Source organism: Zosterops lateralis (assembly GCF_965231275.1).
Source record: "Zosterops lateralis genome assembly, chromosome: 26".
Lineage (NCBI taxonomy): Eukaryota > Metazoa > Chordata > Aves > Passeriformes > Zosteropidae > Zosterops > Zosterops lateralis.
Window position 1 is genome coordinate 354,645 of NC_139786.1, and position 19,126 is coordinate 373,770.

At 57.9% G+C, this 19,126-nt stretch overlaps 1 protein-coding gene across 1 annotated transcript in view; it reads right to left on the reverse strand.

The window, feature by feature from the left end:
* PPFIA4 (PTPRF interacting protein alpha 4) overlaps positions 1-19,126 on the reverse strand; it is a gene marked incomplete at its 5' end in the record, with an annotated part of 28,393 nt that overhangs the window by 5,383 nt on the left and 3,884 nt on the right. Inside the window, 21 exons of the mRNA XM_083878679.1 lie at positions 215-277; positions 1,099-1,299; positions 1,955-2,036; positions 2,278-2,371; positions 2,988-3,145; positions 3,295-3,428; positions 4,016-4,051; positions 4,259-4,499; positions 4,925-5,130; positions 5,341-5,482; positions 7,809-7,900; positions 9,056-9,118; positions 10,423-10,554; positions 11,669-11,752; positions 12,556-12,690; positions 12,782-12,928; positions 13,328-13,549; positions 14,097-14,192; positions 14,943-15,017; positions 15,517-15,681; positions 15,784-15,885. Of these exons, the coding sequence (XP_083734805.1) occupies positions 215-277; positions 1,099-1,299; positions 1,955-2,036; positions 2,278-2,371; positions 2,988-3,145; positions 3,295-3,428; positions 4,016-4,051; positions 4,259-4,499; positions 4,925-5,130; positions 5,341-5,482; positions 7,809-7,900; positions 9,056-9,118; positions 10,423-10,554; positions 11,669-11,752; positions 12,556-12,690; positions 12,782-12,928; positions 13,328-13,549; positions 14,097-14,192; positions 14,943-15,017; positions 15,517-15,681; positions 15,784-15,885 (2,670 nt within the window). The remainder of the gene's footprint in view (positions 1-214; positions 278-1,098; positions 1,300-1,954; positions 2,037-2,277; positions 2,372-2,987; positions 3,146-3,294; positions 3,429-4,015; positions 4,052-4,258; positions 4,500-4,924; positions 5,131-5,340; positions 5,483-7,808; positions 7,901-9,055; positions 9,119-10,422; positions 10,555-11,668; positions 11,753-12,555; positions 12,691-12,781; positions 12,929-13,327; positions 13,550-14,096; positions 14,193-14,942; positions 15,018-15,516; positions 15,682-15,783; positions 15,886-19,126) is intronic.

The following is a 19,126-nucleotide window of genomic DNA, read 5'->3' on the forward strand; positions in this document are numbered from 1 at the left end:
AATCCACAAGGGAAAAAAAAATCTGATGGGGTTTAAGCTACGTTTAGAAATTGCTGGGACATTAAAGGTTGAAGGAGGGTTTCTAAAGAGCTGTAGGGTGCTGGCCATGACCTGGTGTGAGGGATGTACCTCCCTCTGGGTTAACACACCTGGAGCTGCTCAGACCCTGACAGCCCAGGGCTTTCCCCATCCCCTGGGGGCTGCCCAGCCTCACCGTTTTGGTGGAAGTTGGCATGTTCTCCATCTCCTCGTGGGTGACCCAGACATTTCCAGAGGACTGTGGGCAAAAGAGCAGAGGGGTCAGGGCAAACCACCAGAGAAACATGTCCTCAGTTCACAACCACCATGGAGTTGTGGAATCACAGAATTATTGAGGCTGGAATATCATCAAGTCCAACGCTCAACCCAGCACCACCACCACGTTCAGCACTAAACCGTGTCCTCAGATGCCAAATCCACTCATTTTTTGAACTCTTCCAGTGATGGTGACTCCACCACTGTTCTGGGCAGTTGTGCCAGAGCCTGACCACCCTTTCCAGGAATAAATTTCTCCCAATATCCAGCCTGAACCTCCCCTGGCACAGCTTGAGGCTGTTTCCTCTTGTCCTGTCCCTTGTTCTCTGGGAGCAGAGCCCAACTCCCCCCTGGCTGCCCCCTCCTGTCAGGGAGTTGTGCTGAGCCAGAAGGCTCTGAGCCCCCTGAGCCTCCTTTTCTCCAGGCTGAGCCCCTTTCCCAGCTCCCTCAACCACTCCTGGTGCTCCAGTCCCTTCCTCAGCTCTGCTCCCTTTCCTGGACACATTCCAACCCCTCCAGGTCTCTGTTGTCTTGAAGTGCCCAGAACTCGCTCAGAATTCCAGGTGTGACCCCAGCAGAGGGGACAGGGACTGCCCTGGGCCTGCTGCTACCAGAGTTCTGGGACAGCCCAGGTGCCCTTGGCCTTTGTGCCCACCTGAGCACACCTGGGACTGGTTGAACCCAGTGGTTTGAGGGGACATCCCCCCCTCCATGTGATCTGCTGATCCCAAGGGAAAGGAGGGAAGGCAAGGAGTGCCGGGATCAGGCTGTCTGCTGCAGGGAGGAGGCACAGGGAGCACTCACCGTGCGGGACGTGGGCGGCGCCGAGGGGCTGGTCAGGGACACCATCTCCTGGATGGCCAGGCGCAGCTTCAGGCGGTGCAGGGCGTTGCTGATGCCGATCTCGCGCTGGATCTCGGTGTCCGACAGCGCTGACATGATGGCCCCGCTCTTGACGTTGGCCCGGCAGGCGGCCACGTACCAGGCTGGCATCCCCACCCAGAGCTGGGGACAGGGACAAGGGACACAGCGGTGACTGCCTGGCAATGCCACCCTGTCACCCCTGCGTTTTCAAGTGTTTGAGCCTTTGCAGCACCGTTCTCACGCTGCTTCATGTAAAGAATGTGTGTCATAATTATGGACATGAAAAGGACCACACTCACCCGTCAGGTAGAAGCAGGGAAAAGAAGGCAGTTTATTATGATTTTATAGTATTTGGGATTTGGTCAAGGATTGGTCATTGAGAGGAACACCTTTCTGACCCCAGTGGTCAATACAGAAGTCTGTCACTGGGAGGAATGAAAACAATATAGATTGTTGTGAGAAACTTTGCAGAAAGGTATGTAAACTATCATCAGAAGGCTTAGCATTATGGCAATAAATGTGTAATCTTAGAATTTATCTGTATGTTTTGCATAGTTGAGAGAGAATTTGATTGAAAGTAAGAGTGACCAATGGGGTCAGGAGGTTGTGACCTCCTTGGGCCAATCCTGGCCCTTTGTAAAAAGTGTCTATAAGTTATTGGAGTCAGATAATAAAGAGCCTTCCATCTCCTCTGCTCTCCCAGGACTGGCAGGCCTCAGCCACGTGCATGGACCAAGCCTGGTGGGACACGGTGGCACACACAGACCTGTGGGGACAGCGTGGGGACAATCCTCACCTCCAGCCAGGACACAACAGTGGGGCCATCCCAGTGGGCAAAGGGCAATCCTTTCCTCCGAGCCTCTTCCAGGAGTTCGTGCCTGGCAGGAACAAAAGCAGACGAGTGATTTATGGGGGGTTTGGGGGAAAGAAGAGGTCCTGGAAGAGAACAGATCCCGGGCAGTAAAAAGCAGCTGGAGACAAAGTTGTGACAGTTGTGAAGGAAGCAACAAGGACCAAGGGAGGGTGAATGTGAGGAGATTTCCCAGCAATTCCCAGTCCTGTGCCATGGTTTCCCAGCAGATCAGTTTCTTGCTGGGGAAGGGAAGGAGGTTCACTCACTTCTTCCGCAGGCGCCGATCCTTCTCGGCCTGAGCCCCCAGCTTGCCCAGTCCCAGGGGGTCCTGCATGCCCCCCTCCACGTCAGTCAGCACCACTGCAGGGCAAGCAAGACACCCTCGGGTCAGTGTGATGTCCCCAGGCCAGGGTGACCCCCCCCAGGGCCAGGGTGGGCATTGTCACAGTCCCCATGCCAGGGGGACACAGTGACAGCACAGGAGGTGACAGTGTCCCTTTGCAACCCACCCCCATGGTCCTTCTGCATCCCTGGGAAACCTGAGCAGATGCCCTCCTGCCATCCCTCCTATTTCCAAATCCCAGAACCCCAAAGTCACAGAACAGTCCCTTCTGGAAGGGACACAGAAAGATCACTGAGTCCAACAACGCTCAGTGTGGAGGATTTAGGAGTGGAAAAGCAGCTGCTACCAAAGGGCTCTGCAAAATCCATGGGAGAGGGAAGTAGATTTGAGGACCTCAAAGATGAGATACAGTGAAGGAGGTCACTGCCACACCCCAGCTCTGACAGAGCACCACGCTCAGGCCAGAGAGGCAAAGGGGAGAAAACACCAAACTCCAACTTCCCTGAAGCTGCCATGGCCCCAACACCCTCAAACCAGCAGGGGTGTCCCTGCCCCTCCCTGTCACCCCAAGAGCACCCCAGAGCCCGAGGGCGTGGAGAGCCTGGCACAGGCAGGGATGGGCTGCTCACACACCCTGGCCCGTGGCCCCTTCTCTGCTCAGCTGGATCAAACGACCCTTCTCCTTCTTCCCAAACAGGCGCCCAATGGAGGATTTGATCCCCTTCCTCTTGGAACCCTTGTGCAGGGAGTCCTGGCTGCTGCTGGGGTTGCTGGCCTGGTCCTCCAGTGAGCTGGGGATGGAGGAGGGAGAGGAAGAGCAAAGTCTTTAGGTTATCCTTGAGCAGGGCACAAGCCACGGCAAACCCCAGCCCACCCCACATCCCACGTGTGCCCCAGGTATATCCCCAAACCCACAGAGATGCCAACAGTCTGCACACACCTCTTTCCATCCTCCTGGCTCAGGGCAGGGTGGCCCAGCTTCTCCAGCCGCAGGGTCCTGGGCGAGGATGGTGGGGACGTCTCACACTTGATGGTGGTTTTGTCCTCCCGGCTCTCATCCCGAGCTGCAGGCGACTGAACAAGTGCAGAGCCCGTGAGGCAGGGAGGCCAGAGCCCAGCTCCATCCTTGCCCTGCTGCCTGCCTCTCTCTTGCTACACGGAGGCATGGCCAAAAGAGCCACCAGAGCCCTGGGGCTTTGCCACGCTCCAGGAATGGCCTGAATGAGAGCTCTGGCAATGGTTCCAGATGCCCAAGCAGATGGGGAGGATGTGGCAGTATGGCTGAGATCCTGGGAATAATGGGGGGTGAGAGGATGCAGCCCCATGGTCCAGGTCAGGGTGTGGGGACAGAAGCTGCTGGCCCTCATCACAGGGCTCTGAGGAGCACAGATGGGAATGTCCCAAGGACACCCTGTTGCCAGAGGGGACACATTTGAGGACCCAGTGGCTTTCTGAACTTCCCCATGTCCTGCCAGACCCCCCAGGCTGCCGGCGGGAACATGTCCAAGCACCTTTAGGGATCCCCATGATTGTCCTGCTGAATCCCTGGGGGTCCCCAGCTCCATCCCGCGCCTGCTGCACCCTGACCTGGTGTGGACAAAGCCAGGAGCAGGCTGGAAAAAGGGCTTGGACAATAAACCAACGGGATGGGAGCCACTCACTAGCAGTTTCCTCCGGTGCTTCCTCAAGTCGCTGGGCTGATTGCAAGGGGGAAAGCGAGAGAGACACAGAAAGGGGGGCAGTTAATGGAGCACCCCCCCAGAGCAGTCCCGGGGCCAGGCTGCCAGGCTGGAGACAGCAAACACGGGCACCCCACCGTCCCACACCCCCCACAGGCCCGTGTGGACACCGGGCATCACTCCCACCCCACAGCCAGACCCCCTCCAGCCCCTCCGGCTCCTCACCAACGTCATGATCCCCATGCGGTCCAGGTCCTGCGCGGCGCTGCGGGAGCTGAGCTTGGGCGTGGAGCGGCCACTGAGAGGAGGGGATGAGCTGGCCAAGGACAGGGCGGTCAGAGAGGTGGGGATGGAGGCCCTCTTGCACAGCTGGGTGAGGTTCAGCCCCTCCATGCTGCCGCTGGTGACTCGTGTCTCCAGCTCCTCGGCGCGGAGCTCCGTGGACTCCTTCTCCTCCTGGATCATCCTGGGGGAGCAGAGGGGCTCAGGGCTCCTGGCTCCCCAGGGACACAGGATCTCTGTCCTGGGGAAATGCACCTTGGTGCTGTGCCTCAACCCCCCTCAATCTCCAGGAGTGGCAGCAAGATCCGTATCGGGATCCGTAAAAACCAGAGCTGAGAATACCCTGATTCCTTTTAATATCCATGGAGGATTTTTTATAAAATAATGATCATTTGAAATAACGACCCTCTGACTCAGCACTGGTGCAGCTGAGGGACAGTGAGACATGGCAGGAAGGACCAAGCCCTGTGGCTGGATGTCTTGGAGCCACTTCCCTGGCTGAAAACACACCAAGGCCCCAATTTTTGGCCAGCAGATCTTCCTGGCTATTTGTTGTCCCCTGGAGCCATTTCTGCACAAAGCAGAGGTGGGTTTTGGCCATGGTCATACCTGATCTCCTCATTGATGGCATCCAGCTGCTCTTGAAGCATCATGGCCAATGTCTGGGCGTCAGAGTGCCCACCAGGAGAGAGCACATCCATGGAGCTGAACAGTGTCTCACGGTCATCTTCATCCACGTCAGAGATGTCAGGGTCGCTGTCGAAGGCGTGAGGCCCCGTGGCCAGGACCCCACCTGCCTGGGCCTGCTCCCAGTCCTGGGGGAACAAGGGCCACAGTCCTACACAGCATTCCCACGTCCCCAAAAGCCACACTGGTGATCTCCATGCAGGAATTCCATCCCAAAACCCTTCCGATGCTCCCCCATCAACACACCAGGAAGGAAAGGAAACTGCTCTGTGTCTCCAGACCTGACCCCGACCCCAGGTGCAGGGCAGGGGCAGACACGAATGCTGCACAGGGTTTACCTTGGCTGGATCCTCTCTCCGGGCCCCAAATCGTCCCTTCTGTGGCCGGGGCAGCCCCGGGGCAGCTCCGAAGGGCTCGGCGGGGCCGTGGACCACAGCCCCCAGCGGGAACCGCAGGTCGGTGGCGCTGCCCATGTGGGACCTGGGGAGAGAGAGCCCTGTGGGGGACATGGCCACGTGCAGGACACCCTCAGGCTGCTCCCCCTGCGGCTCAGCCTTCTCGGGACAGAGGAGGAGGAACAGGAGACCACTGTGGGATGCTCATCCCAGCCGTGTTTGCCTGCTGGGCATGAAAGGATGTAAAACCAGGGAAAAGGTGCCCCATTCCCCCACAGGGGACCTGGAAATGCACTTGCAGAATCACTCACAGATTCATTGAATCACAGAATATCCTGAGCTGGAAGGGACCCACAACAATCAAGTCCAGCTCCTGGCCCTGCACAGACACCCCAACAATCCCACCCTGTGCTCCCTGTCCAAACCCTCCTGGAGCTCTGCCAGCCTCGGGGCTGTGCCCATTCCCTGGGGAGCCTGTTCAAAGCCCCAGCACCCTCTGGGGGAACCTGAACCTTTCCCTGATATCCAGCCTGACCCTTCTCCTGACCCAGCTCCAGCCCTTCCCTGGGGTGCTCTCCCTGCTCACAGAGATTGGAGCTCTCCTTTCTGAGGAATCTGCAGCCTCTGGTGACATCTGACCTCAGGAGACTCCAAACTTTCCCAAACTGTCAGAAGTTCAGCCCTGGGCCTTCCCCTGTTGCTCCCTCACCCTTCTCTGTGCACCCCTGCAGCCAGTTCTGCCCCAAACCCCCTGCACCTCCTAGTGCTGTGGAGCCAGGGCTGAACAGGCCCCTCCTGCTCCTCCCTCTCCAGAGCAGTTGGAATCTCTCAACACAACTTGTGTCTTCTCCATCCCCGTGTACCCAGCAGGAGCCAGCCAGGGAGCTCTTCTCCTTTTTTATGTTTATCCAAACAGCTTCATGAGAAAATTCCCTGATGAGGGTCAGTCTCTTCTCCCAGGCAGTGAATGACAGGATGAGGGGAAATGGCCTCAAGGGGAGGTTCAGCTTGAATATTGAGAAATATTTCTTAATGGAAAGGGTAGTCAGGCCCCAGCCCAGGCTGTCCAGGGCAGTGCTGGAGTTCCCACCCCTGGAAGTGTTCAAAAAATTGTAGATGTGGCACTTTGTGGTGTGATTTATTGGGAATGTTGGTATTTGGCTGAAGGCTGGACTTGACGACCTTGGAGGACTTTTCCAACCTTAATGATTCTGTGATTTCAATGAATAAAATTCCACCTGAAACATCTTCCAGGCGTGAGGACATGAGCATTGTTGGGATCTCCCAGCAGAAACCAGCTGGGACTTCTTCACACTCCTGGGGTAGTGCTTGGGACCAGGGCCTGGTGAGTGCCACACCAGGCAGAGCAAGGCAGCAGCTGGACATGGGGACACCTGGAGCCACTTGTGGTGCTCATTCTGTGTCTCCACTTTTTCTGGTTGTTCCTTTTGGCCCTGAAGGCCCAGACAGGGAGCTGAGCAAGGCACCTTCCTGGGCAGAGGAATTGTCCATCCTGCTCTTCTAGACCCATGCAAAGAGGTCCAACACACGCTCCAGCACTCAGCTCCCCTTCATCCTCACAGGCTCTTCCTCACCCTCCCCGTTTCTTCTCTCCATGACAGACACAGATCTCCAGGCCTTCTCTCTGCTGACAGACCCAAAGCTGGTTACACGAGCTCCTCCCCATCTCTTCCAGCCTTGCTGAGAGGGGAATTTTCTTCACTGGTCACTCCCATTGACCCCTTGGTGCCTCAACCCACACTGGAAGGGCTCAGGGCAGGGGGTGGTGCCCCAGGTGGCTGCAGCAGCACAATGGGGTTGTTGTGCTGTCTCTCTCCTTTTCCACCTCCCTGGAGCAGCTCTGGGTATCCTGGTCAGTGCTGGAGGCTGAGACCCGATGGACTCACCTCTGCTCCTGGTGCCCTGGGCTGGGGTGTCCCCATGTCCCAGTGACTATAATGAAAAAGTGTGAGAGGACCATTGCATTGGAGAAAGAGGGGGTTCATCCTCCTTTGTCTGCAGCAGCTCCAAAGCAATTCCTCCTGCTGCACCAGCCCATCATCCCCTGTACTCCACACGGGAAAAAGTCCTTTGGTGAATATCCAGCTTTCAGAGCAAAATGAGTCCTAAGCCACTCGTGCAGAAAAAGAAACAGTGGTTTCTCACCCTTACAAGAGCAAATCTGGGGCCATCCAGTTGGGCTGGGCTGTTCTCAAGAGTCTGTGTCCCACCCCAGGACAGACCCATGGTGGGACAGCTGGAGCTGACCCCACTGACCCCACTGACCCCACCCTGCAGCCCAGCACTGAACCTTGGGGGCACCAGAAACACCCAATGCCAGCAGCGATTTGGGGTCCCCAAAGCAAACTGCCTCCAAAGCCAGGGGTGCAGGGGTTTGCCCTGGCACTTACCTGGTGTGAACACTTTCCACAAACGTCCCACTCCTGGTCTTGAGCTGATCCACCTCCAGCCTCAGCTTGTCGATCTCGTCGGACAAACGTCGCTGTGTGTGGGGACAGACAGGCAGGGGTTGGGTTTGCCCTGGGGAGCTGCCAGCTCTGGGGTAACCCACATGGCCATTGCCATTCCCCTTACACATCCCCACCCCAGGTGTAAAGCTTTAAAGCATCTTGGACACACCAGTAAGGAAGGCACAGCTCATGCAGGCACAGGGAGTGGAGGTGTGGGGTGGGAGGGTCAGGGCAGACAGACAGACAGACAGACACAGGGGCTCAAGGAATGCTGCCTTGGGAAGTGAAGATCCCATTTAGGTGCTCTGGTTGTGCTCCAGACTGCACGTGTGTGTTCCCATGGCAAGGGATGGGCACTGAGGGAGCCTCCAGCCAAACCTGCTGCTGCCCCTGTCCCTCCTGCACCCCCATGGGGATCTGTGCCCACAGCCAGTGCTGGGAGTGACAGGGGGAGGCTGCAGATGGACAGGGAGGGAGGGGAGAAGGATCCAGTGTAGTGGACAAACAGGCTGAACCAGGGTGTTCAAAGTGCCAGCAATGTCATGCAAGTCCCCAAGCTCTGCCCTGCCCAGACCTGAGCAGCCACAAGGAATAAACACACACCCTCCCTGCAGGCAACAGGAAAAGCAGCTCTCCTGATCCCCCAAACCATGCAAGAGACATGCAGCACATCCCAAAAGCTCCCAGAGCTCCAAAAAGCCACATCCCTTCAGCTTTGCAGCAAGGCCTCCAGGGGTTCATGCAGAGATACTGAGATGCTTTATCTGAGATCAGGGTGTGAAGGGCTTTGGGGCCCTGCAGGGTGGGCACAGGGCAGATCTCCCCCAGCCTAAGGAAGCCTCAGGGGCCAGGGGAATGTGGCTGCCTGAGCCCTCCTCCTCTATGCAGGGGTGAAGCCACCCCAGCCCTGCCACTGTCCTCAGTGGGCTCAGGGATGGATGAGGTGACAGAAACAGAGATGGGACCCAACGTGCCTGGCAGGGAACTGACCCAGGGCTCTCTGGGGAGGAGGCGGCAGCTTCTATCCAGCTGCTGCGTGGGTGAGTGTGAGGCCTCCTGCTGCCTGCCAGGTGCTCTGGGGTCCCAGCTGCTCCCAAACTGGGGCATTTCAGCAGCAAGTGGCCCTATCTGGGGATGGGGAGTGAGGCAATGCCATCACTGGGTCAGGTCCCTGCAGCCCCATTTACCTTGTCGTGCTGGTGTTCCTCTATCTGCTTTTGGGTATTTTCCAGCTCTTGTAACAATGTGTTCTTTAAGAAAAAACCAAAGAAAATAAAAGGGAACAAAAAGGGGAAAGAAAAAAGAGAGACCTTTTAGGAAATGGCCTCCCAGGGATGGCCAGAGTGGAATCTCTGTAGTGAACACCTGGAAAAGGCTCCCTGGGCTGCTCCTCACCTGCCTGAGCACAGGTCTCACCTGAAAAGCTTCTGCCTCTCAACAGGAAAGCCACAGCTCAGCTCCTGCCCCACTCTGGGGCTAAGCATGGCCACAGAAGGTGATGAGAGGTTTGATGGACAGGGCTGTAATTCTTTCCTTGAATTATTTATTTTTTCCTAATATCTCTCTAAACCTCTCCTGGAGAGTTTGTAACTGCCTGAACCAGTTCTCATTTTTGGTGAGTGATGCCAGCCAAGCAGGATCATTTTTGTGCATGAAAGACCTGGACAAACTCTCAGGGTGGGACAGGGCTGGCACCAGGCTGGGGAGCAGGCAATGACTCCACAACATGTCACCACTCTGGTCCCTGTTGCCTGCTGGGGTGGGATTTGGACTCATCCCTGCATTTGGGTCCTGCTCTTTATCCAGACAAATCCCAACAGCTGGACATGCTGGCACAGCCACGTTTGGCTGGGGACAGGAGGAGCAGTCTGGGGACAGGGCCAGCCCTGGGGGCATCAGCTGGGGATGCACCTGTGTGCTGTGACCTGCTGAGGGCAGGGAGCCCAAAGGAGCTGAATCACCAAGGCCTGACCTCCCACTGGCACTGTGGGCAGTTCCTTGCATGGAACCAGCTGCTCTCCCAGTTAATTCTGTTCACACCGAGGCAGCCACAGCTCCAGCTGCCTCCCCCAAGGAAACCCAACTCTCCAGGAGCCAGGTGGGAGATGTTCATGGACACTGCCCTAGCTTGGAGAACAGAAATCAGTCTGGACCTGAGGGCAGGAAGGTTTTAAGGCAGCACACAGAGGGGTGGGCACTGAGACAAGATGAACACTGCATTTTTTTTTTCCCTGCAAAATGCAGTCGGGGTTTGCTCTGACAGCTGGGCACAGATGGCATTGGGGCTGCACCAGCAGAGACACAGCGAGGTGAGGGAGTGGAGCAGGACAAACCCTGCTGCTGTGGAAGGTGGGAGGTGTGGGGAGGGGGAGATCTCCCTGGTGAGGTGACTGGAGCAGCTCCCTGTGTCCCACCAGCCCCAGCACAGCCGTGCCCTGCATGTCACATTCCTGCAGCTCTGCACAGACACTTCCAGCCCTGGGCCATGGCTGGACGAGGCACAGAGGGACTGCAGACCCCTCAGCTCCCAGAGGACCCCTGCCCCAGGCACTACCTTCTCCTCCAGGGCTGCCATCCTCTCCTTGAGGTGCAGCTGCAGCCGCTCGTTGGACTCGCTCAGCAGCCGGTCCACGGTGTCCGACAGACGCTTGTTGTGCTCCTCGTTCATCTTCTCCCTCTGCCGGGCCTGGGGCAGACACAGCGACAGCCCTGTCACCCCCAGAGGGGCTCAGGCCTCTCCTGCCATCCTGTGCCTGCTCTGGTGTCGCCCCTGCATTTTCTTGCTTTCAAGTGTTTGAACCTTTGCAGCCTGATTCTCACGCTGCTTCACGTAAACAATATTGTATTCTTAAAATTTATCTGTGTGTTTTGCATAGTTGTTCTCTGGGAGAGAATTTGACTGATGGTCAGAGTGACCAATGGAGTCAGGAGGTTGTGACCTCCCAATCTGGGCCCTCTGTACAAAATGTATATAAGTTATTGGAGTCAGATAATAAAGAGCCTTCCATGTCTGACCCTGCTGCTGCTGCCTGCTGTCCTCTGGGAGGGTCCACACCACGTCACAACGTGTTGCCCCTCTAAGGGCAGGGGTGACATCTGGTGACCCCTTTGTGTCAGGATCACACTGTGGTGTCAGAGCTGCCCCACTGGGCTCAGCTTTTGGGGACAAACCCACCTCTTACAGCACTGGCTGGACCCTCTGCTGCTCCCTGCCACCTCCCAGCCAGGGGTGAACAGGAGAGAAAAGGGTTTAGGGAGATCATGCCTGCCTGCCCCTCAAGAAAGCTTCTCCTGTGTATCTGTCAGGAATATCCACACTGGGGGCACTTTCCAGACCTCAGTGGATATAAAACCTCTGGATTTTCAAATATCTGCCTTAAGGCAAAACATGTAGGGGCTTCGCCAGGGGCACCTGTAATGTCACTGCATGGACAGCCCAGCCCCGGCTGAGAAGCAAAGAAGCTGGAGAATGGACTGTGCAGCCAGGGAACAGCAGCTCAGCTTCCCTCCCTTTTCACCCTGCTGAGCCAGGCCCAGGGGAAGACCTGCTGGAGCCTCCCCTTCCACCCTGCATTTGGGGTCCCAGCTGGCCCCAGGGGGGGATGCTGGGAGAGGAGTGGAATATTAACAGCAAGTCTTGGATGCCTGAGAGAGGGGAAATGACAGCAGAGAGTGCCATGAGCTCCTGTGTGGCTCAAGTTTAGGTGATCCTGGATGGGAAAGGATTCACCAGGCTGTTCTCCCAGCCTGCTCCTGCAATCCAGGTGTGCCCAGGTACCAAGGTGAGGATCAGAACTTACCCTGGCCAGCTCCTGGTTCTTCTCCTCCAGCTGCGTCTCCAGCTGCCGGAGGTGCTCCTCGATGCTCCCATGCCTCTCTTCTGCCTGGGAAAAGCAGAGCAGCCTCCTCAGATGATGCTCCCCAAAGCCATGAGGGCTCTGCTGCATCCTGCTGTCCATCTCTGCATCTGAGGGATGCAGGGCTCTCTCCCACTGCCTGCATCCCTGCCAGGGCTCCCTGTGAGCCCAAACCAGCCCTGCTGGCAGGTGGCAGGAGCTGGAGGTGCTCTGTGAGGGCCTGAACACCATTCCAGAACCCAGGAAGGGCAGGGATGGCCACATCCATCCACCCCTCCCTCCAGGCCTGCAGCCTCCAAAATCCAGCCTGGTGCTTCCTCTTTCTCCTCATCCTACAGGAGTCTCACCCAAGCCAAAGGGCATCCACACTGACAAGGTCATCCCTGCCTTGGAGAAAGGGGCTGAGGGAAGGGAGCAAACCCCACATGTGCAGGACACATTCAGGTGTCCTTTAAAGGCAGTGCCTTGTCCCTGATGGCAGGGGACAGAGAGGCCACAGCTGGGGAGGAGTGTGGGATGCCTTGGGCTGCCCAGGGGCTGCATCACTGCAGGGGGTGTCCAGAGCCAGCTCCTGCACTGCTCCCAGCCCTGCCCTCCTCCTCCCAACCCCAGACCCAGCTCCTGCACTGCTCCCAGCCCTGCCCTCCTTCTCCAGTCTCAGACCCAGCTCCTCCACTGCTCCCAGCCCTGCCCTCCTCCTCCCAACCCCAGACTCAGCTCCTCCAGTGCTCCCAGCACTGCCCTTCTTCTCCAGTCCCTCCCCTCCCATCCCCTCCAGCCCCCAGCCCCTCCCTAGCCCCTCCATCTCCCAGCCCCTCCCTGGTCCTTGCCTTGGTGAGAGCAGCGATGCGCTGGGCCAGCTCTGCCTCCACCTCGGGCAGCGTCTCTGCCTTCCTCATTGTCTGCTGCAGCTTCTGCTCCGCCAGCTCCAGCAGCTCCTGCAGGTGCCGGGCCTTCTCCTCGCACTGTGGGACAGCAGGGTGACTGCCCTGGGCATGTCCCACCCCCAGCCCAGGTCCCCAGGGCAGGGGGACACTTTGGGGCCAGCTCTGGTACCTGGCGGTGCAGGGACTCCTTGTTGGCCAACTCGTTTTCCAGTTTGTCGTTGAGGTCGTGGATGGAGGTGGCCTCTCTCTGGGCTGCCAGGTACCGTTTCTCCAGCGTGGTGATCCTCTCCTCCATGTCCTCCTTCTGTGCCAGGGCCTGGGGAAGGGATAGGGCTGTCACACCCTGCCCTGTGACAGCACTTTGGGAACAGCAGGGACATCCAGCTCCTTCAGGCCTGGGACACCCTGAGTGTGAAAACCCCCCTTGACACGAGAATGAGGGACAGCAGAACGAAACAGTGATAAAGGAAGAGTCAAACTGTCACAGGAGAACTCTCTAGAGAGGACACAGGTCACTGCCCCAGGTGTGCAGCACACCTGAGGGCCTGTCTGTAATCCCAGGGAAGTCCTGCTGGTGGACCTGGGGACAATTTCCCAAAGGCAGTGGCCTCTTTTGGAGAACACTCTGCCCACAGCAGGAGTTCCAATCCCTTCCCAGCCCAGTGGAAGCAGCTGTGAGGTCTCTGCTGGGCAGTGCAGGGGGACAGGGACTCACCTCCCGGAGGTCTCTCTGGTACTTGCTACTCATCTCCTCAGATTTGATCAGATCCTTCCTGGCAGTGCCCAGATCCTCCTCCAGCTCGGCCACGCTGGCAGCCAAGGCAGAGATTCGCTCCTTGGCCTGGACCACCTCAAAATTCTGCTTCTCCAGGAGCTCCTGCAGCTCCACCACCCGCCCGGCCTCGTCGTCGGGGTGGACGGAGCCGTTGGAGAGACGCTGCAAGGCACCAGAGAGGCAGGTGGGTGTGGGGATAATCCAAATCTCCCAGGCTGTGGCAGAGCCTGCAGCTGTTCAAAGTGGGAATATGGCCCTGCAGGGACTCGGTGATGGGGTGGAAATGGAGACAGGGGGCTCTGGGACCCCCAGCAACAGCCTCCACCAGCCAGGGATGAGGCTTCTTACAGGAATGATGGGGTAGGGGTGGTTGAGGGCTCCCCTGAGCATCTGGTGAAAGTCTCTCCCCATGGTGGGGGTTGGAATGAGATGGCCTTTAAAGCCTCTCCCCATCCTGTGATCTCTGGGAAGCAGAACCCCTTGGAGCACCTGAGCAAACCCCTCCCTCTCAGAAATGGGCTGTATCCACCAGGAAGGGCATTTCCCATGGGGCTGCACCCAGGGGAGAGGGAAAAAGGCTTTCAGCACCCTGGAGGCAGCAACGGGAAGGTGGGAGAAATGACAGCCTCACTGAGCAGGGCCAGAGCAGGTTTTCCAGGGGTTTTCCAGGGGTTTTCCAGGGGTTTTCCAGGGGTTTCCAGGCTCCCACCTTCCAGGGAAGCTTCGGGGCAGGTTCCTTGGGCTCCCTCTCGTCGCGCTCGCCCGGCACGGGCTCCCGGCTGGAGCCTTGCTGCAGAGCTGCCACCTGCACAGGAACAGGCCCTCAGCACTGGGAGACAGCAGGAGCTGCACCAGATCCCTGCCAGAGTCCTGCTCCTGGCTGGGGGGAGACTGGAGGATCAGCCCTGAGCTGGCCCTGCTGGGGTCACACTGCATTCCTGGGGGCAGCTCTGGGCCCCTCAGTTTGGGAGGGACATTGAAGGGTTGGAGCATGTCCAGGGAAGGGAACAGAGCCTGGAGAAAAGAAGGATTGGGGGGATTTTCTGGCTCTGCACAACTCCCTGACAGGAGGAGGGAGTTGGGCTCTGCTCCCAGGGAACAGGGACAGGACAAGAAGAAATGGCCTCAAGCTGTGCCAGGGGATGGTCAGGTTGGACATCAGGAAGAAATTTTGTCCCTGAAAGGGTGGTCAGGCCCTGGCACAACTGCCCAGGGCAGTGATGGAGTCACCATCCCTGGAAGTGTTCAAGAAACAAGTGGACGTGGAAGCTCACAATACTGTTCAGTGGGCATGGGGGTGTGTGGTCAAAGGGTGGAGGTTCAGACTGGTTTTGTCAGTTGATTCCAAAGAGCAAACAACAGGGAAATGCCACCTGTGAGACAAATGCTCTTCACAATTTTTACAAGGTCTCCTTAAACAGAGCCAAATCTTCAAGTAAACAGCAAATTTAGAATAAAAGCCTTACATCAAACCTGACTGAATGCAAGCACCACATGAACTCCCAGAGGCAGTGGGGAGCACCCCCAGCCCAGCAGGTGCCCAGGTACCCCTCACCTGCCGATGGGCATCCACGAGCTGCTCCTCCAAGGTGGCCACTCTCTCCAAGGCTGCTCGCAGGCGTTCCCTCACCTGCAGGGGAGTGAAACAACGGGAAAGGCTGTTATTTGTCTGGGATGAGGGTGACCAGGATTTAGGGACACTCCCAGGCCTGTTTGTTGGGCTGACTCAGGTGGATTCACAGGTTCAGGATCATCCAGCCCATCACGGAGGGTTGTGAAATTGTGTTGGAGACAACAGGCTGGGCCAGTTATTGGAGATCTGTGGCCAGAATAGCCTGGAGAGGTCTCCCAGCAGAGGAAGGAGATGCTTGAGGTAAATGAATGAGGAGGAATGGTGAATGCTGACCCAGGGTGTCAAATGCCACCACACTGAGAGTGACCTGGGGGAGTTCCCTGTCCCCCTGAGGATCCACTGGGCAGCCCCAGCAGCTCCTCAATGCCACTTTGGGATCTCCAAGACTTTCCTGCTGAGGGTCCCCACGTCACCTTAACAACACAAAGCAGCAGGGAGGGAGCGGAGTGTTGGGAGAAGGAGCTCTGAGCAGGAGAGGTCCCACCAGCTTTCCCACCTTCTCATCCAGTGCCTTGTGATGCTCAAAGAGTGACTTGAGTGCCTTGAGCACCTCGACCTCGCTGGACACCCCGGATGGCGACTGGGCCTGGCGCTTGACCACGGTCATCCTGAGGGAGCGCTCGTGCCGGGACACCAGGCACTCCAGGTGCTCCAGCAGGAGCTGCAGAGGGACAGAGCAGCTGTCACTGCTGGGACGGGCCCAGCAGCCCCTGGTGCCCCACAGGGACAGGGTGAGGGTCTGCAGCAGGGCCCCCAGGCTCACCCGGGTGTTGTTGCGCTCGGCTTTCAGCTCTGAGATCTCCTCCTCCCTCTCCAGGAGCTGCTCCCGGCAGGCGCTGAGCTCCCGTGTCAGCGTGGCAAACTCCTGGGGAGAGCAGGGCAGGGCAGAGGAGGGACACAGTCAGCACTGCAGCCCCACTGCTGGGCCCCCAGCACGGCATTTCCCATCCAAACCCGCCAGGGTAACACCATGGGAAACGTGGAGAGACACAGCCAGGCCAGGAGGGGATTTATTCCTGGCTTCCCTCATGCTTTGGACCAGGAAAACAGCAGCTCAAGGTTTATCCCGCTTGGTTTGATGTCCAGTGGCACGAGAAACTGCTCTACAGCTGCAGAGGTGGCTGATGGCAGTTAAAGCATCCCAGTCAAGACCACCAGCATGTTCCCATTCCCACTGTCCCCTGGGTGCAGGTCCCAGCTTGGAGCACCCCATCAGTCTAAAACTCACCACAAAGTGGCCAGGATAAGTCCCCTGGCCCCCAGCCAGCCTCTGTCATGGCCTCAGGACCTGCAATCATCCAAAACTTCCTTCCAAAAGAAAGAGTTTCTGCCTCAGTCCAGCATGTGGAGGCCCAGGGAGCTGCATGTGCAGCACCTCCAGGATGGGGCACGGCAGGAGACGTGCCGGGAGCCACCAGCTCCTGCTGCTGCCACTGCTCCCTCCAGGGATGTGACAGCCAGCAAGGAAGAGCCCTGGAATGCTGCACACCCAGCACATCCCTTGAGACAAGGTGAAAAACCACACACTTGTGGCTGTGCTGGAGGGGAAGGAAAACTTGAAGTCCCTCGGATGCAGGAGGGTTCCCTTTCTCCTAAAAAATGAACCCCAGGCACCTGGGTGAGCCCAGGAGCACCGCCAGTTGCTCTTCCGTGGTGCCAGGCCCAAGTGAGGTTTTGCAGCTGGGATTTCTTCGGGTGAGAAATGCAAATGGGGCCACGCGCCATAAATTCACACCGGCCTCAGTGTTGTTGGGAAGAATTTTAAAAGGCAAAGGATTTCAGAAGAAGCTGAGAAGGATTTGATGGAGCATTAACAAACCAAATTTCAAGAGCTGTTTTGCAGCATGAAATTCTTTTTCACTTTAATTTTCAGGTTTAGCAAATAAAAGCCCTTCAAACTGAAGCAAAGCACTGAGGCTTAGGCTGAACCAAATGCTCTGCTCAGCTCCGAGTGAAGCCTCCTGTGACAGCTGAAATTCTGGAGAAATCCAGAGCTTTTTCATCTGTTTGGCCCAGCCACGTTCTCCCTCCCCTGTCCCCCTGGTGGGGTTTGTGGCCTGGGACAGGTGGGGATGGTGGTGCAGCTCAGACCCCACAGTGGGACAGGAGCTGAGCAGGGCACAGTGAGGGGAAAGGGAAAGGGTCACTGTCCCCATAAACAGCTGCTTTCCTGCCTGTCACTGCCACCCCACATCCCTTTGGACACCGCGGATCCAAAGCCTCGGGATCTGCGAAGGTGGGAAGTTCCTGCTCTGCCCCGTGGCCGGCAGGGACAGGGATGTTCTCCCCACTGGAGTGAACAGGGCAGGGCAGGGACAGGGACAGGGACAGGGACAGGGACAGGGACAGGGATGTTCTCCTCGCTGGAGTGAACAGGGCAGGGACAGGGACAGGGACAGGGACAGGGACAGGGATGTTCTCCCCACTGGAGTGAACAGGGATGGGTGGGACAGGGCTCTGGAGGCAGACAGAGGACAGAGGTGCCCCAGCCCCGGGGACAGGGACCCCCAGCGCAGCCTCCTCTCCCGCAGTCCCTGCCTGCGGCGGCCGGGCTGTACAGATGCTCCCGCAATCAGCATTTCATCCTGAAAGAGGGGATTAAAAGGGAGCAAATCCTCTGTAGAGAGGGAGAGGCAGCCCCTGCAGCGGGCACAGGCGGTCAGCGGGCCACAGCCAGGGGTGGGCACAGCACAGAGCCCCTGCCAGCCCTTCCCTGCTCCTCCCCAAACCCTCCATCCCATGGGAATGCTGCCTGCATCCTCTGCTCTGTGCTCCACATCCCGGGCCAGGCCCTGAGCACCCCCTGGCAAATCAAAGAGCCCTTGATAACTGTCCCCCCGGCCTCGGGGAAAAGCTACAAAAATGAACATTAACATCAAAAATAGCAACAGCCCTGCGGCGAGCCGGGCCAGCAGTGAGGTCAGCCGGGTACACAGGGCCTGAGTGTGGTGCCTTGGGAATAAAAAAATAGGAATAAATCACTCCAGCTCCTGCTTGTAGGCGCCTCCCTCAGCCCCAGCTGTGCCAGGTGCCAGTGCCACCACCTTGCTCTGGGTCACTGACAGGCCCCAGGCAAGGTGGGGACCATGACGAGCTGTCCCCAGCTCAGGGCTGCAGTGTCACACTGTGAGTGCAGCCTCCACCCCATCCACAGGTGTGTGCCATGGCCCAGCCCAGAAAAGTGGAGATAAAGAGGATCCAGATGATTTTCCTCTGCCCTGGCCATGGCCAGCAGTCTCCCAGGCAGGGCAGAGGCGCCTGCCCAGCTCTAACAAGCTCTGAGACTAAGCAGGGACACCTATAAGGAGATTAGAAAGTGAAGGAGACGTGCCTGATCTCCAGTCCAAGGGTGGACAGTGAGACACGGCCTGGGAGGCCCCTGCAGGAAGCCCAGCAGTTTGGGAAAACCAAAACTCCATCATGGGACTGACTGACCCTGGCCTCAAGTCCTGGGGTGAGAGGGAGCAGGAGGGAGGGATGGAGCAGGATGGAGCAGGATGGAGCAGGATGGAGGGGAGGAGCAGGATGGAGCAGGATGGAGGGAAGGAGCAGGATGGAGCAGGATGGAGGGAAGGAGCAGGATGGAGCAGGATGGAGGGATGGAGCAGGATGGAGCAGGATGGAGCAGGATGGAGGGAAGGAGCAGGATGGAGCAGGATGGAGGGATGGAGCAGGATGTAGAAATGCTGTTTTCACTGTCAGAGCAGGGAGGGAGACCTGCAGCACCACACAAGGTATTGAAGTGGGATGCTGTGGACTGGGACTCGGATCTTCAGTCAGCACCAGGCATGATGTGGGTTTAGGGTTTTCCTTCTTGGCTGCATCAGGGGGGAAGGCAGAGGGAAGAGCTGGAGGGAGGCCAGGAACCAGCACCAGGAGATGGCTGGAAAAGCACAGAGAGGTTCAGGCAGCTCAGGAGGAGAAGGCTCCAAGGCCTGTGGCACAGAAAAGCTGAAATACCAAAGCCCTCAGGCCAGGGCCCCTTTGTGTCTCTCCCAGTGCCACCCCAGCACAGACAGGGATGCAGCAGGATCACACCCGGGCCAGCAGAATTCCCTGTCTGTGGCAGGAGCTGCTGTGGCTGCTGCTCCAATGCACCCAAGCCT